At 35.7% G+C, this 26,851-nt stretch overlaps 1 protein-coding gene across 1 annotated transcript; it reads right to left on the reverse strand.

The window, feature by feature from the left end:
• Nucleotides 1–3,395: 3,395 nt before the first annotated feature.
• ADAM29 (ADAM metallopeptidase domain 29) lies at nucleotides 3,396–5,684 on the reverse strand. The gene is given in 1 exon segment (XM_060101958.1): nucleotides 3,396–5,684. A coding segment is annotated over 1 exon segment (2,214 nt). The 5' UTR covers nucleotides 5,610–5,684.
• Nucleotides 5,685–26,851: the final 21,167 nt, after the last annotated feature.

A 26,851-nucleotide genomic window follows, 5' to 3' on the forward strand; every position in this document is an offset into this window, starting at 1 on the left:
CTTAAAGTCTTTGTCATCAGATATTAAAAAGATTACACTAACTTAATTTGGTTAATATGTGCATGAAAATTCTTTTAAGTTTTTACACTCTCCACGTCTTTATTTTTAAATTGTTTCTAGTAAACAATGGCATAATGCTAGACTTTATACTTTATTCACTCTGAAATATGTCAGCCTTCTACTTAGTTAATGTAATCCATTTTACATAGATCTTATATCTACCAGTTTTTTTTATTTTCATGTCTGCATTATGCTTGTTTCTCCTCAATTGCTTATACTTGTAGAAACAAATATCATTTATTATGTCTTTTGTTCCTTCAATGAATTTCTTATATGTACATACTCTTGTTATTTTAATGATTACCCTAGATTTGCAACATGCATCTGCAACATCATATAGTATAATCCACATCATTAATTTACCTCTTCCCAATATTGCTAGAAGTTTAGACCTTTTATCTCTATTTACATACCTCCCAGCTTCTGTGACAAATATATTTGCATTTTGTTCTGCATATATTTACAATCCATAAGATACTACTAGTATCCTTGTACAGTTAATTTTAATTAGTTTACCCACATATTTATTGCTTCTTGTGTACTTCACACCCACCTGCACATTCATGTTTCTTTCTGGTATCATGTTTCTCCTGACTGAAAAATAAATGATATTTCTTTTAGTGCTGGCCTGCTGGCAATGATTTATTTGCCAAAGGAAAGTTTTGTTCTCCATTACTGAATGTTATCTTCACAAACTAAAGAATTCTGGTTTGGCAACTACAATTTATTGAGTAAATGTGTTATTTCAGTGTCTTCTGCATTCAATTATTGAAGTCAACCATCTATTTTTATTGTCATTTCTTTTAAGATATGGATATTTTATCTCTGGCTGCTCTTAAGATTTCTGTGTCTCTGGTTTTCAACAGTTTTACTATGATATGGTTAGGTGTGTATTTCCATGTGCTTATTCTGCTTGAAATTCATTGATTTTCTTAAAGCAGTGGCATAATATGTTTCCATACTTTGGGGAAATTCTCAGCCATTATATGTTTTTTATTACCTCTATTCAATTCTCTTCTTCCTCAAATTAGACTCTGTTTGAATGATTTCAGATTTATTGATGTGTTTCACATATCACTTCTCTATTTTAATGCTTTTTTCTATGTCAGTCATTGACTTTTTTTTAACTAACTTCTCTTATAGTTAACTAATTTAGCTAATTATGCAATGCAGTCTATAATTCAAACTGTTTACTGATTTTCTGAATTTAACAAGTTCGCATAGATGCCAATTTTCTGGTGAAATGAATCTACCTTCTTTCACATGGTCTATTCATTTTTCTTCCAGTTTCTCTAAAATACTAGCCATAGGGAATTTTTGTTCATTATCATCTTTTCCACTCTTTGGATCATCTTTTAGCTGGCTTCTATCTTTTCTTTCACTATCTTTGTTGTTGTTGTTTTCCCTTTATTATTGGCCATAATTTCTTCCTTTTGATATATGTGATAATGCTTTATTGTATGCTAGATGTTCTATATAAGGAACCATAGGAGTTCAAGGTAGACTTACCTTCAACTTGAGAAGTTTCTACTTTCCTCTGTTTGGAAGTTAGGCTGAGTGACTGATGACTTTAATTCAATAAGGAATTGAGTTTGGTCAGAGATAGTGTAGTTTCAGTGAGACACATATACCTTACTGGACTTTATACTGGGAGCCCATAAGCCTCTATTTTCTCAGCTCTGAAAGCAATGGGTGACTATGTTCTGATACTCAACTCTTCAAAACCAAGTTCTCTAGCTTATATTCCAAGCTCCTTCAAAATCAGCCAGATGTTTTAAAGAGAAGGCATTACATGTCCTTGAGGCAAACTCCTTTCCACTAGGTCTTTGCTTCCTAACTACAATAGATTGCAGATATCTTTGTCTTTAAAGACTTTAACCTATTTCCCAGCAAATGGATCTAAACTCAGCAAAAAGTGGTGTGGGAAAAGCTGATTTTGAATTTGATGCCCTTAAGTGCCTAATTTATCAATCTAGTCTATTCTGCACACTAAGAGTTTTTCAGGTTTCTCTTTCTTCAACAGAGGAATTCTAACTGGGTAGGCCAAACTTGATCATTAATTTATATTCAAAACCATCATGTTACAGGGGACAAAGATTTTTGTTCCAGGGGAAAAAATACTGATAATTTAAATTGTTTTCCCTTCCTTGTAATTTTTAAGTCTTCTAATCTTCATTTCCTCCACAGTTCTATGATACTTTTAAAATAAAATTTTAAGAAATGTTCTTGGTATTGTATAGCTGTCATTTTCAGAAAAATTGTCTGAATAGACCTTGTCTGCATAGACCTAACTAAAATTGAAAGTATCTTTTTTACCCTATTTTATAACCAAAGAAACCAGAAATTTAGAGACAACTGTTATTATCATTCTGTACTTTAAAAAATTTTGTTGGAAACTTGCAGTAAATTTAAGTAATTTTCCCAAGATGGTTAAGGGCAGTGGTAAAGAAAAACTCAATCAAACAAAGAAAAAAAATTGATATCTCCTCACTCCCAATGAATGGTACTTAATGAATAAGTACTTCATCATACCAAGATGAGTACTGTAACAGAATTCAGTCAGAAAAAAAAATTAATGATTTTAGGGGGATGGAATTAAATATAAGGCATTGGGTAACCAGCTACTAAAGAACACAGCAAGTTAAGGGAGGCATTGTGCTAGTAACTGGTTAAGAACCACAAAATACTATTTGCAAGAAGGTGATTTCATTCATGGAGCTGAAGAGCAAAGGGAAGAAGTAGGGTCATTTGAATCTGGAGAACTGTAGGGCTGGGGCCCCATGAGTCTCAAAAATGAGACTCAAAACTCTCACAGCTGGTACTGCTAAGCTGGTGCGGAGGATCTGAGATGTTGGTAGAGAGATCAAAGACCTGGGGCTCAGACCCAGACAGCTATGCTGGTATCTGTTAGACTGACAATGAGGTTGGTCTGGATCGAATTTTTTTAAAAAAAGGATATTGAAACTAAGTATAACTGCCAGTGTCAAATTTGTTATTAAGATTGACATACAGGAAGCAGATCTCCCAGATTTCCAAATCCCCTTGCATTCACCCTACTGCAGATCTCTGTAGAAAGAGGGCTGATACAGCAGCAGTGTGGTTCCTATAATGCAGAGCACAAAATGGGAAGGGGCTCTGACACTGAAAAGCAGTAACTTAAAAACTGGTACACCACCCAGGTACCATGCCTTTTTCTAGAAAATATAAAGAAATACATTTCAGGAAAAATAAAATTTCTAATTGTTTAGAATAAAGAAGAATAAGTAGAAACATGATAGGAGTTAACCTTTTTTAATGCATATCTATTCAGATACATTTTTGGGTACTAGTTGTTTTTATTTCCCATGTTGAGTCTGAGTCTTTTGCTTGGGTTTTTCAGGTTGAGGCTGAACTTCTTCCTTTTTTTTCTTAGGTTTTTTCCTCGTACAGAGAAATAGAAGACAGCATAATAGAATTAACAACAAAATAAGACATGGTAGGGCCAGGTAAATCTTCTTTATCCTCTTTCTCTTAGGGGGTGGGCCACTGTCAACACTACCTCCATTGCCTTGTTTTAGGCAGTTGGGAGGGTCCCACTTATAGTTGCAATGGCAGTGATGTTTATTGTTGCAGATCCCCCTCATGTTACAGAACTTAGGTGAACAATTACTATCCAAGCGAGAGAGATGGACACACTTCCTTCCAATGCAGACATGTTCTGGGCCACACTCTGTGCCGTCTTTCACTTCACCAATATCAGGCATGGTCATCCCCATGTGGTAGTCTATACCCCAGCAGGTGGCATTGTTGAAGCGAGTCCCATGCACAGTAGAATGCTCTGTCAGAAGGGGAATTTCTGCCACATTATTGCACTGAATTCTCCCACACAAGCTGTCCACCATACTGCATTTTAGATATGTAGGGCCTTCGACTCCACAGTTACCAAAGCGGTCACCTTGAGTGTTTACTTGTTTGTAGCAACTGTCATTTGCATTTTTTGCCTTTTGGCCGAAAATCTGCCTACACTGTGCATTGCGGTCATTACACCTCTTTTCATAGCAGTAGGCGTTGTCATTACAGGGAATTCCATCCTCCACATATACATCGTCTGGGCACATATGGGATGATCCATTGCACCACTCTGGTAGATCACATTCATTGACCTCCTTTCTACACATTTCTCCTGATGGTAAGAACTTGCAGTCCTTGCAACAAAGCCCAAAAGCACAAGTAGACCCAAAACTCAGACTGCAGTTTGTCAGACATCAGGCATCTTTTGAACAATGCTGAAAAGATCCACAGTCACACTCTTCTCCTTCTTCAACCACACCATTTCCACAGCGCTTCCTTGAAAACATGTCCTTTGTGTATACAGTGTACTGCAGACATTTTGCCTGCTGTACAGAATATCCCCAAAAATAAGAATAACTACAGTTGCTAAATTGGGCTATTGGTGGGTTGTCATAACGCATTATACATCTATAAGAACCTGCAGAACACACACACAATACATTGTCATGAAACATACCCAAATTATGACCTATATGATGAGCAACTGCAATTCCAATAATGGCCAAGGTTTTGTCTGCAAAAGTAACAACTGCACAACTAAAGTGTGACCTACACATTCCTGCAACATAGCCTAAACCACTTAATCCTCTCAAGGTCTTATTTATAAAAAGATGTACAGTATCATGTGCCATGCGGGCATCGATGGTATTCGCCTTCCAATGGCAGAAATCTCTCAGAGACCTCCTTACAGCATCCACTTCAACCTGGTTTCTTTCAGTCCAGATCTCCATACCAAACAAGAGCACCTTCATACCCATTACCTGATAAATGGAATCCACGATATTTACAATAAGAAATACATCCTCCTGCAACTTCGAGACATTCCTTTTAAAATGATTATATAGAGTATTGTCCACCACCAGTGCAATTTCAACAAAGAATGAATGGATCCACCAGCCATCATGATGACTTTGTTTCAGAATAGAATCACCAATCTCTTGAAACTCAAATTGGTGTACAGTTTCCTCTTGCGTAAAACCAGATTTCATGTTTGGGCATTGGGTCTCCTCACTGTCCATCTTATATACCAGGTGTTCAAATTTGGTAGAGAACATCATGGGCTTAATTTCATAAACAACATCATTTATCTGTAATAATCCTCGAAAGCCACCAGAACAGGTACTGAGGGCAACCAGGGATTCTGGGTCCCCCTCCACATAACCATGGTAGTAGCAGTCATTCTGGACAAAAGGCTGGTCCTTCAGGAGAGCACCCTGGTCTGAGTAGGTGAACACTGGGAGGTGTCTGGGCAGCAAATGCTTCTTGATATTCATGTGGAGAACGTGTCTCTGGCCCCCAAAATGCAGGCTGTAAGAGAGCCGGCCTGGAGGCTTCATGCTTCTGCCAGTGTGTGTTACCTTCAAGGGAATCACCACTTCTGGAGGACTGTGATATTGGGGGTGCTCAGCCCGGGTGTGTCCTGAAAAAGACAGCAACACCCCAAGCCAGTATAGCAAGAGTATGATCCTCATGTACAACAGGGCTTTAATCACAGTCATTATGAAGCTACCATTATTGGTCCAGAGAAGAAGGCAGGCAGGGTTGGGAGTCACAGATGGTCTGGCTCCTTATTCTGAGCTGCTTAGTGTTCAGAGCTTATCATTAAGTATCTGTCTTCTGGCAGAGTTGAACCATTAGAGCATAAGCCCTACAAGTAAAACAAAATATAACATATGGATGGGGGTGATTAGAAAAGGGCCTAATAGGGAGAAATAGAAAGTCATACAACAAAAGTGATTAGTGTTTTGATCAAGGGATGACTCTAGAAACGGCACAGAATTTGCTTTTAAATATTGATAAGGCACGGGCTTCCCTGGTGGCGCAGTGGTTGGGAGTCTGCCTGCTATTGCAGGGGACGCGGGTTCGTGCCTCGGTCCGGGAGGATCCCACAGGCCGCAGAGTGGCTGGGCCCGTGAGCCATGGCCGCTGAGCCTGCGCGTCCGGAGCCTGTGCTCCGCGGCGGGAGAGGCCACAGCAGTGAGAGGCCCGCGTACCGCAAAACAAAACAAAACAAAACAAAAAAGAATAGTGTGGTAGGCATGCGACTTCTTGATTTTCTATAATTGCACTGATATCTCGAGGGCTTTTTCTCCCTCATGTCAGAGAGATAATTGTAGGCAACTCAAATTATACTCAGCTACTTCAGTGTTTTCTCTCATCTCAAATTTCCACTCAGGGGACTCAGTATTTTGCCCCCTTCCTTTTCTCTGGAACTTTCTCCCAATTCTAAGCGGCTTGTAGATGGCTCAGCACAGTGAGGAGGGAACAAAGGCTTGGTTCTGTGAATGTGTTTTGTGCACTGCTTGTTCCTGGTTCTTATGCTCCTCATTCTCAGCCAGAGACCCTCTTAATATCACCTGACGTAACCCACCAACCCCCGTCTGGCCACTAGTTTTATGATCCGACGTGCTTTCTTTTCTAGATTCTTCTTCAAACCATATAGTATCTAGCTGTGAGGTTGCACCAAGGCTGTCTGCTGAAGCCGAGGGGGTTTGTGGAGACTTTCAGTTTTCCTGGACTGTCAGTTATGAATGGACCGTAGGCCTTACCTATTCTTTTTGTTGTTGTTGTTTTTTGCGGTACGCGGGCCTCTCACTGTTGTGGCCTCTCCCGTTGCGGAGCACAGGCTCCGGACGTGCAGGCTCAGCGGCCATGGCTCACGGGCCCAGCCACTCTGTGGCCTGTGGGATCCTCCCGGACCAGGGCACGAACCCGTGTCCCCTGCATCGGCAGGCGGACTCTCAACCACTGCGCCACCAGGGAAGCTCAGGTCTTAGCTATTCTTGATTCCTGTTTTTTTTTTTTTTTTTTTCATTGCTCCATGCTTTCTGGCTAATTTTGTAATGGAGGAACTCCTTTCTCACGTTTTAGTAGTATCTAACCCTTTTGTGTCCTCCTCAAATTTTTCCCTTCATCTCATTGGAAGTTTTCCATTTAGCTTGAGACAAAGGGGAAGAGAATGTTGGGAAAAATAGTTCTGCTTAATATCATTCAAAATCCATGGAATTCCCTGGTGGTCCAGTGGGTGGGGCTCCACCGAGGGCCCGGGTTCCATGCCTGGGTGGGGGATTAAGATCCCACAAGCCCCGTGGCGTGGCCAAAATAAATAAATAAATAAAACAAATTGAACAGCCTATAACAGACAAGGCAGATTGGTTAGGCCAAGGAGCCAAAATCAACATATTAAATACTAAATATCCTCAAAAAGGAAAAGGAGAGTCCTGAAAACATTAAAAGAAAAAAAAACCTTTACTTAGTTTACCCCTGAATTGTAACATTTGAAGTTATAAGCTAAGAATTTTACATCTTTACTCTCTGATTATACTCTTTCCTCATGAGGTGCTGAAGCCAACCAACATAGCTGTCATCTCAATGAAAGGAAATGTGGAAAAAATAAAATAAAATATAAATGGAGAAAAACACATTAATTCACCAAAATATTTTCTCTCTCTCTCCTCTCCCTGCCCCCCAACACACATAGACGCATATTCACTCACTTTGAGAGAGAGAGAGATTATGTATAAATGATGATGAGTACTAACCATGAGAGATTTTTAAATTAAAATAGAGACAAACTTGCAATTAATGACAAAATATGGAACTTTAGACTTTAAGGGATTCCCAGTGTAAAAGGAAATATGTATGTGGTCTTGGTTAATTTTGGTTGGTGCAAATACAATGTAGGAATTAGTAGATGTGGATAAACATTTTTTGTCAAAAAACCATTTTTGTCAATAAAAAATCAGTCAACAAGATATTTGGAGACTTAGGTATGAGAAAAATATATATGTATATATTCATGTGGCTCTAAGAGAAAGGAAGGAACTAGGTTTAAATTTGGGAAGAATTTGCCTACAGGATACATTCAACAGAGGAGTTTGAATTTTGAATTAAAAAGAAGTTTGCATCTGAGAATTAAAATTCTGAACAATATCTTGAAACTGATATTTGCCTTTTGTTTCTTATGTATGTATGGTTAGACCCATGTCAATAAGCCAAATATGTGTTTATCCACATTTTTATTTCTCCTACTTGATGACAATGCTATTTAGAAGTAACCCTCAAGTAACAAATGTTAGCGTACACTTAGTGGGTGTGGTTTTTAATGACTTTGCTGCCCTCTGCTCGTTTGCTTTACCTGCTCCTTTCCACTGCCAAAGAGGTCTGAGCCCACACAGAGAGGACTAGATTTGTCTAGTCAAATTTGTCTTCTTACAATCACAGGAGTATTGCAAAGTTACTTTCTGAGAGAGTCATCCTCTGAGCTTTCATTTAGTTTTTGTTCACAAATCATGAGACTGAAGGGAGAATTTGTTTTGTATTCTACCTGAAATGAGAAAAAAAAAATTGCAAACTGAAAGCACAAAACACTAATGAAAGAAATCAAAGAAGACATAATGAATAGATACATATGCCGTGCTTATAATTTCTCAATATTGTTGTTTCAGTTTCTCCCAAATTAGATGTATAGATTTCAACACAATTTCAATCAAAATCCTAGCAAGATTTTGTAAATGTTGATAAGACGACTGTATTAATCAGGGTCCTCCAGAGAAACAGAACCAATAAAATGTAATATACATAAACAGACATACATGTAAAATGTAAAAATTTTTAATTTCTAGAAGAAAATATCTGTGTTACCTTGAATTTAGAAAAGTTTATTTATTTAAAAATTTTTATTGATGTATAGTTGATTTACAATGTGTTAATTTCTGCTGTAAAGTGATTCAGTTATATAATACATACATATATATATATATATATATATATATATATATATATATATATATATATATATATATATATTCTTTTTCATAATCTTTTCCATTATGGTTTATCACAGGATATTGAATATAGTTCCGTGTGCTGTACAGTAGGGGCTTGTTGTTTATCCATCCTGTATATAATAGTTTGCATCTGCTCATCCCAAACTCACAATCCTTCACTTCCCCCCCCACCCCCACTTGGCAACCACAAGTCTGTTCTCTCTGTGAGTCTATTTCTGTTTCATAGGTATGTTCATTTGTGTCATATTTTAGATTCCACATATAAGTGATATCATATGGTCTTTGTCTTTCTCTTTCTGACTTACTTCGCTTAGTATGATAGTCTCTAGGTCCATCCATGTTGCTTGCAAATGGCATAATTTCATTATATTTTATGGCTGAATAATATTCCAGTGTGTGTGTGTGTGTGTGTGTGTGTGTGTGTGTGTGTATGTATGTGTGTATCACATCTTCTTTATCCATTCATCTGTCAATGGATGTTTAGGTTGTATCCATGTCTTGGCTATTATAAATAGCACTGCTATGAAAATAGGGGTGCATGGATCTTTTCAAATTATAGTTTTGTCTGGATATATGCCCAAGAGTGGGATTACTGGATCATATGGCAACTCTATTTTTAGTTTTTAGAGGAACCTCCATACTGTTTTCCATAGTGGCTGCATCAATTTACATTCCCACCAACAGTGTAGAAGGGTTCCCTTTTCTCCACACCCTCTCCAGCATTTCTTATTTGTAGACTTTTTGATGATGGCCATTCTGACTGGTGTGAGGTGTTACCTCATATAGTTTTGATTTTCATTTCTCTAATGATTAGTGATGATGGACATCTTTTCATGTGCTTATTGACCATCTGTATATCTACTTTGGAGAAATGTCTATTTATATGTCTTCTGCCCATTTTTGATTGAATTGTTTGTTAGAAAACAGTTTTTAGATACAGCAACAAAAGCATGATTGTAAAATAAAACCAAACACACAATAAATTGGAACTTAATGAAATTAAAAACATCTGCTCTGGAAAAGTCTGTTAAGAGAATGAAAAGTCATGTCACAGACTGAGAGAAAATATTTGCAAATAATGTATTTGATAAAGGATTTGTATCTGGATTATATCAAGAACTCTTAAAACTTAACAATAAAAAAACAAAACCCATTATAAAATAGGCAAAATGTTTCAGCAGACATTCCACCAAAAAAGATATATAGATGGTAAATATGCATATGGAAGATACTCAGTATCATTATTCATTAGTTAAATGCAAAGTAAGTCAAAATGAGATACCACAACACATTTCTTAGAATGACTAAAAAATACCAAAAATATCAAGTGCTAGCAAGGATGCAGAAAAAGTGGAACACTCATACACTGCTGGTAGAGATACAAAATAATACAGCCCTTTTAGAAAATGGTTTGGCAGTTCATTATGAAATTAACATATAATTACCATCAACCCAGCCACCCTACTTTAGGTATTTGCTGTAATGAATTGAGAACTTAAGTTCATGCAAAAATCTGTATTTGAATGTTTGTTTATACTAGATTTTATATCTAGTCACCCAAAACTGAAACAGTACAGATGCCCTCAATAGGTTAAATATACTATGGAGCATGCTTGCAATGAGAAAATGAGCACTGAATGTTTATGCAACAACATGGATGAATCTTAAATGAATTTTTCTAGGTGAGAGAAACCAGACCCCAAAAGCTACATAGTATATGATTTCCTTTATATAACATTCCAAAAACAGCAACAAATATAGGGATAGAAAACATATCAGTGGGTGTCAAGAGCTGGAGGGTGTGGGGAGTAATTGACCAGAAAATCACAACATGAAGGAATTTTTGGAGGGATTGAACTGTTCTGTATACAGTTCAATCTACTGTAGTTCATTCATCTACAGTAGTAGATGAATGGCACTATGGATTTTGCAAAATCTATAGAACTATATACCGTAAAGAGTAGATGTGCATTCTTATGTTCTTACTACTGTTTTCCCAATTTGCTCTACAAAAAACCCCTCATTTACAGTTTTATAATACTACAATCAATTTGGCTATCACTATTATTATTAAATAAATTTAAATTCTCATATTATCAATACTCTCTGAGTTTAAAAACTGATATTTTAATGGGAAACAATTATATTTACTCATATTTTACATGATCAAAACTTCATAGCTAAATATATACCTCATATTCAGAACTTGAACAATATAAATAGTATTGACATAATTTAATCCTATTAATAACTAGTAAAAGTGTTTTTAAAATTTGAGATATAATTTACATTTAATATTACATTACTTTCAGGCATACAACATAATGATTCGATATACGTATATACTGAGAAATGATTACCACAAGTCTAGTTAACATCCATCACCACAAATATTTAGAAGTTCTGTGCATGTGTTGAGAAGTTTTAACGTCTACTCTCTTAGCAACTTTCAAATATAAAATACAGTATTGCTAACCATGGTTACCATGCTGCACACTGTTCCCCAGGACTTATTTATCTCATAACTGCAGGTTTGTAACTTTTGACAGCGTTTATCTATTTTGCCCACACCCCACCACCTGACTTTGGCAACCACCAATTCGGTCTCGCTATCTATGAGTTTCATTTGTTTGTTTGTTTTAGATTCTGCATATAGGTGCGATCATACAGTATTTGCCTTTCTCTCAACTTACTTCACTTAGCATAATGCCCTCAAGGTTCAGCCGTGTGGTCACAAGTGGCAGGATTTCTTCCTTTTTTATGGTTGAAAAATATTCCATTGTGTGATATATATATATATATATATATATATATATATATGTGTGTGTGTGTGTGTGTGTGTGTGTGATACACACACACACACACACACACACATCCATTTTCTTGATCCATTCAACCATCAATGGACACTTAGACTATTCCATGCCTTGGCTATTGTAAATAATGCTGTAGTGAACATGAGAGTGAAGATATCTTTTTGATATAGTGATTTTGTTTTCTTTGAATAAATACCCAATAGTAGAATTACTGGATTATGTAGTTCTATTTTTAATTTTTTGAGGAAACTTCAGACTGTTTTCCATAGTGGCTATACCAATTTACATTCCTACCAAAGTATACAAGTGTCCCCTTTTCTCCACATCTTTGCCAATACTTGTTATTGCTTGTGTTTTTGATAATAGCCATTCTGACAGGTGTGAGGTGATATCTCATTGTGGTTTTGATTTGTATCTCCCTAATGATTACCAATGTTGAGGACCTTTTCATGTATGTATTGGCCATTTGTATGTCTTCTTTGGAAAAAATGTCTATTCAGTTCCCATGCTCATTTTTAGATTGGGTTGTTTGTTGTTGTTTTTTTAATTGAGTTGTATGAGTTTTATATATATATATAGTATATTAACCACTTATCAGATATATGATTGGCAAATATATTCTCCCATTCAGTAGGGTGCCTTTTCATTTTATTGGTTTCCTTTGAGTACAGAAACTTTTTGGTTTGATGCAGTCCCGCTAATTTATTTTTGCTTTTGTCTTTTCTTTCGGTGTCAAATCCAAAAAGTTATTGCCGAGATTGATGTCTAGGAGCTTACCCCCTATGATTTCTTTTAGGAGTTTGATGGTTTAGGTCTTACATTCAAGTCTTTAATCCAATTTGAGTTGATTTTGTGTATGGTAAAAGATTGTGGTCCAGTTTCATTCTTTTGCATGTGGCTGTCCAGTTTTTCCAACACCATTTATTAAAGAGACTGTTCTTTCCCCATTGTGTTCTTGAAAACTATGACTATGACTTTGTAATATAGTTTAAATCAGGAGGTGTGATGCCTCCAGCTTTTTTGTTTTTCTCAAGATTGCTTTGGTTATTGTGGGTCTTTTGTGGTTCCATAAAAATTTTAGGATTTGTACTATTTTTGTGAGAAATGCCATTGGAATTTTTATTGGAATTGCATCAACTCTATAGATCATTTTGCGTGGTGTGGACATTTTAACAATTTAATTCTTCCAATCCATAAGCATAAAATACCTTCCTATTTCTTTTTTGTCTTTTTCAGTTTCTTTCATGAATGTCTTTATAGTTTTCAGTGTACAGGTCTTTCATCTCCTTTGTTAAATTTATTCCTAGGTATTTTATTCTTTTTGATGTAATTGGAAATGAGATTTTCTTAATTTCTCTTTCTGATAGTTAATTATTAGTGTATAGAAATGCAACAAATTTTTGTGTATTGATTCTGTATCCTGCAAATTTACTTATTAGTTCTAACAATTTTTGGTGGAGTCTTTAGGATTTTTTACATGTAATATATCATCTGCAAATATGATAGTTTTATTTTTTCCTTTCTTATTTGGATGCCTTTTATTTCTTTTCTTGCTTAATTGCTCCAGCTAAGACTTCTGGTACTATGTTGAATGAAAGTGGCAAGACTGGACATCCTTGTCTTGTTCCTGATCTTAGAGAAAATGCTTTTAGTTTTCAGCTTTTTACCCTTGAGTGTGATAAGAGCTGTGGGCATGTCATATATGGCCTTTATTGTGTTGAAGTGTGTTCTTTCTATACCCAATTTGTTGAGAGTTTTTATCATACATAGATGTTGAATTTTGTCAAATGATTTTTTGTATCTATTAAGTTGATCATTTGAGTTTTATCCTTCATTTTGTTAATGTGGTGTAAAACACTGATTAATTTGTGTATATTGAATCATCCTTGCATCCCAGAAATAAATCCTACTTGATCGTGGTGTATGATCCATTTAGTGTATTGCCAAATTCAATTTGTAAATATTTTGTTGAGGATTTTTACATCTATCTTTATCAGGGATATTGGCCTATAGGTCTAATGTGTCTTTTTAAGTCCAGTGCTTCTTTTCTGATTTTCTGTTTGGATAATCCACCCATTCATAAAAGTGCGGTATTGAAGTCCTCTACTATTTTTGTATTGCTGTCCTTTTCTCCCTTTAGGTCTGTTAATATTTGCTTTATAGATTTATATGCATGCATAAATATTTACAAATTTATATCCTCTTTTGATTGAAGCAAAGCTTCTGTAGGCTAAGTAGTCTTATTTACCCATGACTAGGAGACAGTGTTACAAAGTGGGCATCAGTCTGAAGCATTATTGCTAGGTTCAAATACCAGGACTTATTCTTACTAGATATGTTGATTAAATTCTCATAGAGTTGGTTTCTTTTCTTGTAAAATGGAAATGAAATGTATACCTTCTGGGATGGTTTTGGTGGTTAAATGAGATAGCGCAGGTTAAATATTAGGGACAATGCCTACCATATTAAATGTTTGATAAATAATAGTTTTATTATTTTTAAATAAAACCAACAAATGATTTCACAAGTTTCTAGTTAATTATGTCTACAAAATATTCTTTCCTTTATACTGAACAGGAAATAACTTTCTAAACAAACGGATTTTGGAGGGAAGCTGATTTTCATTAAAGAGTGTCTGTTTGAAGCAGCGTTTCTATCGTGTGATTCCGTATCTTTAGAAACATCTGCACCTTAATACTTTGTTTCTTTTTCAGCAAGCAAGAAAAACAGAAAATACACACTATGAATTTCCAGCTTTTTCTAAGCCTTTTAAGGTAATTTTTGTCATCAATTTTCCTCTAACATTTTATCTTCTGTTTTGTTCACTTCTCTGTTTTTCAGGAGCACAGGATTTTGCTTAACAAACTGGATAGTCACTTCCTTTTTCCTTTGAAATGGATACTTTTCCTGGCTCCTTAATTTTGGCATAAGTACAAGAGGTATGAAAACTCTTTCAGATTTAATAATGTAAAACAAAATCTTTCTGAGAACATTTGAGTTGAACAGTTTTAAAAGGGAAAACTGCATAGTTTAAAGTCATTTCCCCTGTCTCATTGTGAGGTATTTCCTTTCATCTCATCTTTAACAAAAGATCCATTTAGTTAATTCTATATTTCTTAGCCTTGGAGGCATGAACATATGAAATGGGCAAGACAGCCATGATATTTTAATAGTATTTTAAAAAAATAAACGGCTTTTTAGAACAGTTTTAGATTTACAGAAAAACTGCAGATATAGTACAGAGTTCCCATATACGCTCATGCAGATTCTTTCCCCATAAGGAACATTTTACATTAAATGGTACACTTTTCACTGTTGAACCAATATTCACACATTATTAAGGTCCATGTTTATTTCAGATTCCCTTAATTTTTACCTAATGTCTGTTTTTAGTTCTAAGACCCCATCTAGGACACCATGTTATGTATGATAAGACATCATGTCTTCTTAGGTTTCTCTGGCTGTGGCATTGTTTTTGATAACCCTGGCAGTTTTGAGGAGTACTGGGCAGATGTTTTGCAGAATACCCCTCAATTGAGGCTTATCTGATTTTTTAAGTGATTAGATTGAGATTATGTTTTTGTAAGGAAGGCCACAGAGGTAAAGTTCCATTTCATCACATCATATCAAGTGTGCCTCCTGTCAACTTGATATCACTGTTGATGGTGATCATCTAGCTTGTTCCTGTTTGTCCAACTTCTCCACTGTACAGTTACTCTTTTTTTCCCTTTTTTTCATATTGTGCTCTTTGGAAGGATGTCACTTTGCACAGCCCACATCTAAGGAATGGGGAATTATGCACTTCCTCTAAATTCCTAACACCCACTAGTTTTTTTATTGTTTTTTTACTGCCTTTTGCAGAATGTCATATAATTGAAATCATATATTAGGTAGCTTTTTCAGATTTTCTTTCACTTAGTAGTATGTACTTAAGGTTCATCCATGTCTATTTGTTGCTTCATAGTTCATTTCTTTTTATTACTGAATGCTATCCCTTGTGTTGATAAAACCAGCATGTTTATTCATTCACATATTGAAGGTCATTTTGTTTTCTTTCAGTTTTTGGTGATTGTGAATAAAGCTACTATAAACATTCATGTTCTGGTTTTTGTATGAATATAAGTTTTCAAATTACTTGCATAAATACTGAGGAGTACAATTGTTGGATTTTATGGTAAAACTATGTTTAATTTTGCAAGAAACTTACAAACTGTCTTCCAAAGTGTTTGTACCATTGTGCTTCTACCAGTAATGCATGAGAGTTCCTCTTGCTCTGCGTCCTTACCAGCAATTTGTATTGTCTGCTTTTTGGGTTTTACTCATTCTAACAGGTATGTAGGAGTATTTCATTGTTTTAATTTTCAATTTCCTCATGACAAATGATGTTGAGAATCCCCTCCTCTGCTTATTTGCCATCTGTACATTTTCTCTGATAGAGTGTTTGTTCAGATTTTTTTCCCATTTCTAAATTGGGTTGTTTGTATTATTATTGTTGAGTGTTTAGGGTGATTTGTATTTGGATCAAATCCTCTATCATATATATGTTTTGTATATAATTTCTCCCATCTGTGACTAACTTTTAAAATTCTCTTTACTGTGTTTTCCACAGAGCAGAATTTTTAACTGTAATAAAATCCAATATGTCATTTTTATTCTTTTATGAATCATGCTATTGGTGTTATATCTAAAAATTTGTTGTCAAAGCATCCAGACATTGTTTTATGTTTTCTTCTGGAAGTTTTATAGTTTCATGTTTTATATGTATGTTTAGGATCCATTTTGAGTTAATACTTATGGAAGTTGTAAGGTTTGTGTCTTTGGATGTTCAGTATTCTCAACACCATTTGTCAAAAGATGATCTTTCTCCATTGATTTGCCTTTCTTACTGTAACAAAAATCAGTAGACTATATTTGTGTGGGTTTGTTTCTAGGCTCTCTATTTTGTTTCATTAATGTGCACATTCTTTCACCAATACCATGTGCTTTTTAATTTTTTTAACTATAACTTTATAGTGAACCAGATAGCATAGTCCTCCAACTTTGTTGTTCTTTAAAATTATGTGGGTTATTCTAAGTCTTTGGCCTTTTTAAAAAACTTTAGAATCTGTTTATAAATATCTACAAAATAACTTCTTGGGTTTTTGACTGTAATTGTGTTGAATGTATAGATCAATTTGGGAATAATGGACATTTTAATAATATTTAGTTTTTTCAATCCATAAACATGAAATACTTCTCTTTTTACATAGATGTTCTTTGATTTTTTTAATCAGAGTCTTGTAGTTTTTCACACTTAGATCCTGCACATATTTTGTTATACTTAAACCTAAGGTTTTTTTTTTTTTCATCTTTTTGAGCTATTGGCAATTTTAAATCTCCAAATATTTGGAAATTTCCCAGCTAATTTTCTATTTTATTTTTTATTTCTAGCTTAACTGTGTAGTGGTCTGAAAACGTACTTTATATGAGAAGTTGATAGTCACAGAAACAGTAAAGACATAGAAAATATGAATGACCCTGTCAAACATCTTGATCTGACACTGATGGAACACTATGCCCTATCTGTGTAAAACACACATTCTTTTCAAGTGTGCATGGAACATTCAGTAAAATATACCATATATAGGACCATAAACTGAGACTCAGTCAATTTCAAAATATTGAAATAGTTAAAGTATGTTATCTACTATAACAGAATCAAATTAGAAGTTAATACTGATATCTATTTGTTATAAAGCAGAAACTAATAAAAAATACTAAGATATCTAGAAAAACCTTTAACATTTGCAAACTGAGCAGTACACTCCCATATAATCTATGTGTCAATAAGGAAATCTCAAGAGAAATTTAAAAGCTGTTTCCAACTGAATGGTAATGAATAATAAAACATCTAAATTATGTAGTTTGCAGCTAAAGCAATGCTATTATTAGGAAATATTAGACACATGCTATTAGAAAACACTAGAAAATGCTATTATTAGGAAATTTCTAATAAGAAAGACTCAATCAGGGAAGAAAAAGAGTAAATTAAACCTAAAGCAGGCAGAAGGAAGGAAATAATAAAGAGTAGAAACCAAGGACACAGAAAATTAGCAAAGCCAAATTTTCTTCATTGGAAAAACTAATAAAAATATGCCTCTAGTGAGAATAATCAAGAAATAAAAGAGAAAACATACATTACCAGTTTCAAGAAAGAAACAGGTGATATCACTTCAGACCCTACAGGCATTAAAGGGATAAAAGGGATATTATGAATAACTTCATGAAATGAATAATTTCCTTGGAAACATACAATTTATCAAAAGTAATTTAAGATTACATAGAAAATCTCAATTGCTATTAATCTGTTAAAGAAATTGAATTTATCAGAAGCTTCTGCTTGAAGAAAATTTCATGCACAGAGCATATAAAAAAGTTTCACAATGGGGTTCAAGATAGCAATGCAAGAAAATGCTGAACTCACCTCCTCTGACAGACACACTGAATGTACAGCTACATATGGAACAACATCCTCTGGAAAAAACCTAAAAACTGACTGAGTAGCTCCTAAACATGCATACAGAAGACAAACAAATGGCCAACAGGCACGTGGAAAGGTACTCAACATCACTCATCATTGGGGAAAGGCAAATCAAAACCACAATGAGATATCACCTCACACTTGTTACAGTGGCTGTTATCAAAAAGATAAGAAATAACAAATGTTGGTGAGGATGTGAAGAAAAGGGATCCCTTGTGCATTGTCGGTGGGAATGTAAATTGGTCCAGCCGCTATGGAAAATAGTTTGGAGGTTACTCGAAAAACAAAAAATAGAACTACCATGTGATCCAGCAATTCCACTTCTGAAGAAAACAAAAACACTAACTCAAAAAGTAGATTCACTCCCATGTTCATGAAGCATTATTTAAGTAGCCAAGAAATAAAAATAACCTAATTGTTCATTGATGGATGAATGGATAAAGAAAATGCAAATAAAGAAGTGTGTGTGTGTGTGTGTGTGTGTGTGTGTGTATGCATGCTAAGTGAACTGTCAGCCAAATAAAGATAAACACGATATAATTTTACTTATGTGTGGAAGGTAAAATAACAACAAAAATACAGAGAAAAAAAAAAGCTCATAGATAAAAACAACCGATAGGTGTTTGCCAAAGGCAGGGGGTGAGGGATGAATGAAGTGGGTGAAGTGAGTCAAAAGGTTCAAACTTCCAGTTACAAAATAAATAAATCATGGGGATATAATATACAGCATTGTTGCTATAGTTAATAATACCATATTGAATATTTGAAAGATGGTGAGAATAGATCTTAAAAGTTCTTATTGCGGGACTTCCCTGGTAACGCAGTGGTTAAGAATCCACCTGCCAATGCAGGGGACATGGGTTCGAGCCCTGGTCCAGGAGGATCCCACATGCTGCAGAGCGACTAAGCCCGTGCGCCACAACTACTGAGCCTGTGCTCTAGAGCCCGTGAGCCACAACTACTGAGCCCGTGCACCACAACTACTGAAGCCCGCGCACCTAGAGCCTGTGTTCCGCAACAAGAGAAGCCACTGCAATGAGAAGCCCACATACTGCAACGAAGAGTAGCCCCCGCTCACCGCAACTAGCGAAAGCCCTCTCAGAGCAACAGAGACCCAACACAGCCAAAAATAAATAAATAAATAAATAGATTTTTAAAAAGTTCTTATCACGAGAAAAAAAATTACAGCTATGTATGGTGACCAATGTTAACTAGTTTTATCGTAGTGATCATTTTGCAGCGTTAGATCACTTTTGTATACCTGAAACTAATGTTTTATATTGACTATACCTCAATTTAAAAAAATAATAAAATTTGCCTTGGGCTTCCCTGGTGGTGCAGTGGTTAAGAATCTGCCTGTCAATGCAGGGGACACGGGTTTGAGCCGTGGTCCAGGAAGATCCCACATGCCGCAGAGCAACTAAGCCCGTGCACCACAACTACTGAACCTGTGCTCTAGAGCCCATGAGCCACAACTACTGAGCCCGTGTGCCACAACTACTGAAGCTCATGCACCTAGAGCTCGTGCTCCACAGTGAGAAGCCACCACAATGAGAAGCCCGCGCACTGCAACGAAGAGTAGCCCCTGCTCGCTGCGACTAGAGAAAGCCCGTGTGCAGCAACGAAGACCCAATGCAGTAAAAAATAAATAAATAAAGTAGATTAATAAAATAAAATTAACCTTAAATAAAATAAAATTTGCCTTAATAAAAAAAAAGAATAGCAAGAATAGAAAATTGAAAGTATTTGAGTATGACAGTACAAAGTGTGCTGGGTCTAGGAGATTTGAGGCTAGAGAATGAGTCAAAGGAACACTTGGGGAGAGCCTTGGTTGCTCTGTGGCTTACATTAGTTTCTAATAAATAATTACTAAAACCATAACTACTCCTGCAGGAACATGTATGTAGTTAGTATAATAAATAGTAGTTTTTGTAACTTTTGTCTTTTGATGTCACTCTATATCTTTTAGTACTCTGTGGAAAAGCACCATATAACATATTAATCTGAAAAAAGTATTACAGTTAAGTGTATAACAATATAACACTATGTAGAAGTGAATTTTAAGGACCATTAACCATTTCTCTTTAAAGTGGCTTCTGGGAGTTAAATATCCTATATTTGAAAATGATATCACATCATCAAATATGCTCTTCACCTTTTTTAGTCTTATTTTAACTTCATTCTTCACAATTTCATTTTGAGCAATGATATATATATTTACCTTTGAAATCACCCCCACTGTTAAAAAAAATAAGTTTCTTTCCAGAACATTCTCATATATAAATCTTGTCTTTAAAGAAAATACAGATTTTCCTTGCTTACAGTGGGGTTATGTCCTGAGAAACCCACTGTGAATTGGAAACATCTTAAGTCAAAAATGCATTTAACAGACCTAACCTACCCAACATCATAGCTTAGCCCAGCCTGCCTTAAACATGCTCAGAACACTTATATTAGCCGACTGTTGAGGAAAACCGTCTAACACAATGCCCATTTGCTAAATATATCATGTAATTTATTGAATCCTGCGCTGAGGGTGAAAAACAGTACGGTTGTGTGGGTAGAGAATGGTGGTAGGTAGGTTTTGGTTAGCTTACCCTCGTGATCACGTGGGTGATGGGGAGCTGTGGCTGCCACTGCCCAACATCACAAGAGGATCAGACCAAATATTGAAAAAAGTTCGAACCTCAGAATTCAAATACAGTTTCTATTGAATTTGTATGGCTTTCTCACTATAGTAAAGTCAAAAAATCATAAGTCAAAGCATCATAAATTGGGAACCGTCTGTACTTCCTTGCTGGATTTCATTCATTCTCAGATTATTTTAGTAATATTAAAAATGCCAGAGAGATTTGTAGGGATTCAAACATTTTCTCCTCAAATCACAGAGATTCACCCTCAAAAGCCACTATTATATCTGAAGTGGCTGTATTCTCAACTACTACCCACCTGTCCAACTGAGTGACATTTTTGGATAAGAGTTGGTGGCTTTGTCTAGTTGCCCTTGGCTAGCCTCCGAACCGTAGCATGTGCAATTCATCCTATTTCTGGTTGTTTTGTAAAGCATGAAATGAAGAGCCTTGAGCAGAGAAGAAAAATCCAAAATTCCCCTTAGGTGATTAAGATTTTGGTCCTAAAATCCAGGTCCAGATTATCTCACTCTTGAATTCATTTAACTAAGTCTTTCTGAGAGTGGAAATTGATGAGCTAAAATGGATGCTGGGTGATGTCCTCAGCTACTATCCTTGAGGCAGGCATCTTTAACAAGGTAACACATCCCTATTCAGTTTTTGGATAATAATTTGGATTATAGCCAGTAGGCTTTTGTACTCCCAACTCAATATCAGTTGCTGGGGAGCATTCAACGATTTTTTATTAAAATGCCCTCATGGGTTTGTCCAGAAGTATTTTAAATTTTGGGTACCACTCATTAACAACAGGCAATGAAATTTGTTTCCTCACTGACGTTGATTGAGTACAGTGGCCAATTTATCCTAGATGTGTGGGTAATATATATCATGTAAAATTTTTCAAGATTTTCTCTGAGGCCACAGGCAGCCACTCTAAGTGTGGAAAGAGTTACTTCCACATAATAAATGGCTTTTTCTTACTCTGGACCAAAGGCTGGCATCATATAGTATTTCATAATATTCTCTTTGAACTTCTCCAAAGTCATGGTCTCTTTTAGTATTGTGAGGTTTGGGAACTTGGTGGTGACTGCCTGTTTGGCACAATGATCGACAAGGTCATTTCCTTTTGCTTGGATCTCTCTCTTTGAATGGGCTTCTATCTTGAAAACAGCCAACTCCTTGAAAAAAATTGTAGCTATTAAAATGTCCCTAATATGCTGACCATTCTAAACTAGGGTTCCTAAAGCTTTCAGAAATAATAGACTATTTCCAAAGTATTTCTACTATTAGTGTATATAATAAAACCCTATTCTTTTTATTTAGCCAGGAAGCTATTGGGATTACAACAAGTTCTGTCATCTGGGCAGATTTTGCCTCTGGAAAGGAGTCATATTCTAGTGGTGAGTTGAGATCTATAATATATTCAGCCTGATATTTTCTGGCTCAGTTATTAAGAGATGACTGAAGAGTAAGATTAAATCTATATTTCTAGGGATGTTTTAATAAACTTATTAGGAGTGCTTTGATAAATCTATTAGGTATTTGAAAAACAGCAGTTAGGGAGTCATGAACTTCCCTTCTGTGGAAGAAGAGAAGTAGAATTTAAAGTATTACAAGGATGAATGGAAATGCAGTAAGAAATATGACTTGATAGGAAATAAGCCTTCTTACTGGTAAATATTGCATTGTTTCAGTGGGTGGCAAAGTTTGGCAATGTAAACCATTAGGTTTAAGACAGACCCTAAAAGAAATTATGTTAGCAGAAGTCTCCACCATGTTGGCAATCAGCTTTAAATGAGGAGGATTTTGATACTGGGCTAATACTAGAAAAACAGTTGCCTGGTATTGATCTGTGATGATTCCATAAAGTTGAGTCAGAACACCAAGGGCTTGTCCAAATCTCTTATGTACAAATAGGTAACAAGATTTATGACAAGGTAGGCCCATAGTGAGAGGCTGTTGAAGAGCTGATTTTTTAAAGCACAAACTGCCTATTCATGTTTAAATTCCCAGGTAAGAGATTTGGTTAACAAAGACATGGTTAAGTCGTACAGTATTGGAGCAATTCCTGTAAATTGGTGTGGTAGGTAGAATGCTTAAAATAGCCCCTCCCGCAGATTCCCTGATGTTCACACCATGGTATAGTCCTTCCCACTTATATGTAGGTAAAGCCTGTGAACATGATAAATGGCACTTGTGTGACTAGATTTTGTTATATGGCAAAGGGGACAGTATTTTACAGGTGTAGCTGAGATCCCTAATTAGTTGACTGAGTGATTCAAAAGGGACATTATTCTGGGTGGGACTGACCTAATCAGGTGAAAGCCATAAAAGCAAGAGGCTCTTCCTCAAAGAGAAAGAAACAGCCAGGTTGAAAACTGCCAGTGGAGGGTGCCAACCTCTAGAGCTGAGGACATCAATGCTATAACCACAAGGAACTAAATCCTATAAATAGCCTAATGAGCTTGGAAGAGGCCTTCCAGCCCCAGACGAGAACAGCAATGTGACCGATACCTTGATTTCAGCTTGTAAGACCCTGGGCAGGGGGCCCATCTAAGCTGTGCCTGGATTCCTAATCCATGGGCATTGTGATATTATAAATGTATGTTGGTTACTAACCAGGAAAAATTCTGAATTGTTACAGTTTTTCAGAATTGAGAAATTTGCCTCCTCGACATAAATTATGACCCAAGGAATACACTTTACTTTGACAGAATTTTTACTTCTCTTCAGGAAGTGTATAGCCTATTAGAGAAGAAACACTAAATAGATAGATGGAGTCAGTTCTAGAGCTCAACTGAACTTGAGTCCAAAAAAGATGACCAAGATATGAGATAAAAATATAAGGAATGTAACTCAGGTCTTGGTTGAGGACTTTATTGATTTTCCGAAGAGAGAGCAAAGAAATAACTAAATAAAAAAGATGTTAAAGAACAGAAAACAGATTTATAGCTATAACATATACACCAAAATAAAAGAATATTTGGGTTTGGTACTATAAGGAAGTAGGAAATGATTATTAGATTTATACTCCTGAGATTTTGAACAGATCTATATCCTTGCCCTTTGGATTATTTTTTCCTTTTCTTTTTTAACTTAGAGAATAGAAGTATTACAAAGAATGATACAAGGGTTAATGATTCATTTCTCTGTTAGGTTTTTATCTTTTTGATTTTAGTACTTTTGGTTCTGGTTTTAGAGGGTATGGTCCAAACCTGGGGAGATATTTGGAGAGTTCAGTCTGATAGGTTCAGCTCAAATAATGTTGGAAAACCAGCATAATTTATGCCCAGAAGTATGATTATTCCTTAGACATTTAATTTCTATTAAGGGTACAGGGAAACCAATGTTTAAATTTTAATCTCTGACCTGATTATGATCAAGGAGTCCTCAGGAATGTCCAGGAATAGGCCATCAGGAGAGCATCTATTTTAAAGTAAATCCTTCATCTCACCCCATTTAGTTAGTGGGTGTGATGTCACAAAGGAGGAAAGAATTTTCTCTCTTAAAGGTCTGAGGTTGACAATCTGGGCCAGGCAAAGTGTTTGAAGGGTATTGAAAGTACCTAGCACATGATAGCTGTTGGTTCCCTGTGAGAGGCTGGGTAAGAGTTTCAGGAAATATGACAGATGTCATACAGCCTATCAGTCAAAAATTTGCAAGATTTTTCTTTAGTATTTAGAGAAATTGGCCCTTGAAATAAAAGGAAATTGGTCACTTGATTCCCCCTTGGAGAAACTTCATTAATTGCCCCACTTTATTTTTTTTTCCTTTTGTATCTTAGCTAAAAAAACGGTGCAACTATTTTTCCAATACCCTTTCTGTTCAAAGTGTACACATTTGAGGAGTTAAGGAAGAGTCTTTAAGAAAGAATTTTCAAGGATAGTCTCCTGCCTTTGCTAAGCAGGATTTAATACAGTTTTACTGTCAAATTCTAGCTTTACTCTTTTTCTATATGAAATTTCACATTTTATTCTTCACTTTTTCTCACCAGAAAGGATCTCTTTCTTGCCTCTCTCTCAGCTATATTCCACTTTTATTTTTACTCAAATCTTGTGAGTATGGTAGCTGGATGCTGGGGCAGGGGGGCGAGCAGGAAGGTCCATTCTCTGATGTTCTCCTTAAGCTGCAGTCCTAAGCAGGTACTATAAACAGCGGGACCCAGATCTGAGGTCTTCACGAGTGATCCTGGCCCTTCTCCAGAGGTAATGCTGGGCTTAGTATGAGTTCACCCTTCACAAGGGGTAGGGTTTTTTTTCTCCTCGTTTTTCTATAACTATAGTGGGTTCCCATCTGTGTCCTCGGGCATCAGGTTTTGAGGACCTTGCATATTAAGGCTTTGTTTCCATAGGGCAGATAAGAAAGATGAGATGGGTGGACATTAGGTATTTGGTATTTGGATATTGGTATGTCCTGTTTCACTCCCTAGACAGCACCTGGAGGGAAACTTTCTTAGGATTTTTTTCCAGTCTTCCCTGTGAGTACCTGTGGGGTTCCTGGAGGGGGAGTTTGCAGAAGGGTACAAACTTAATTTGCTCGTGTCTCTCTCAGGCTCACCTACCCTCAGACTTGAGCAATTAGTTAAAATCTGGTTGATTCTTCTTACCAGCTTATATGCCACTCAGCATCTTATGTCTCAACTAAGAAAATTGCTGGATCCTGCTTCTCCCCGAGAGTGCTTTTCACATTCCTGATTTTAGTTAAAATGTTTTCCATTGAAATTTTTATTATCTAATTGAAAAAATTATTAATTTCCATTTTTCAAGGTTTTTTCTTATTGTAAGGGAGGGGGAAACACTATTTCTCCACATCTCTGAGAAGACATCAGAACCTAGCAGCAGCTGGTTTTTATGCGATTTTCCTACCGTTTTGGTTGAATCTAAAGTATTTTCCAGTACTGTGTCTTAAACAAAGCCATTTTCTCCGGAAAGTCAGCTGATCATTAGCTGTGTAGAGAGGTTAGGAGATTATAATAAATCATAGAGTAAATCAGAAAATAATGCTAAATTCTAAGCTCCTGTTTTCATTTTTGCATGATTATTGTAATCAATTTTTATGAAGAGATTGCTTATACATCAAAAAATGAACTTGCTTTTTTATTAATTATATGACTCAACACTAATTTCAAAAGCAATGAATTTGTTTAGATGGAACCAGAAATAATAATTTTATACTTTAATTCTGCATTCCATATTTGGTAGTGGGTAATTTGTTAACAGTGGCTCTATTTATGAGACTACAAGTCCATATAGTAAGTCAATTTTTAAAATTAATATCACTATAAAACTCAGAGTTTGACTAAAATCCTAACCTCAACAATTCATGTTAATATCAGATGGGAAAATGTCATTTCAGATTAAAATCATTGGTAAGACACTGAGAGATATTCCCACTGATTCTACCAGTGGGTTTTATTTACATATACATTCGTATCTATATATAAATATCTGTAGCTCTATATGTCAATTTCTACATATCTATCTGGGTCTTTTTTTATGGGTTATTCTCAGGTTAAACACGGTAATTTAAATAGGTTTATATTTCCCTTTTCTTAAATAGTTTGAAGTGTAAGAAGTCCTCAGAGGAACTAAACTCTGTCATTTCATTTCTCAAACTCAACTAGCCCACAGGCTTATCTAAAAAGTCAAGGGGAAACAGGGTGTGTTTATGTGTGTTTGTGTGTGTGTGAGTGCATGAGATCACCTTTATTAAATCATCAAACCATGTGCAATGTTGGTTTGTGAAGCTGGGGAATGTTTAAGAGGCCAAATATTTTAGTTGACATGGCTATGATATTAAAAAATAGGGTTTATACAAAGTCTCTTCCTTGTTATAATATTTGACCCAGAGTGACACTGAGTATAATGAGCAGTACGGTTTATTTACCTGCATATGATGTGTTATCCAACTAAATTTTAACAAATCCACATCTAAATTCGAGATGAAAGATACTGAATTTATTTCTTGTTAAAAATTCACTAATGT

This window comes from Mesoplodon densirostris, chromosome 6 (genome assembly GCF_025265405.1).
Source record: "Mesoplodon densirostris isolate mMesDen1 chromosome 6, mMesDen1 primary haplotype, whole genome shotgun sequence".
NCBI classification, from domain to species: domain Eukaryota; kingdom Metazoa; phylum Chordata; class Mammalia; order Artiodactyla; family Ziphiidae; genus Mesoplodon; species Mesoplodon densirostris.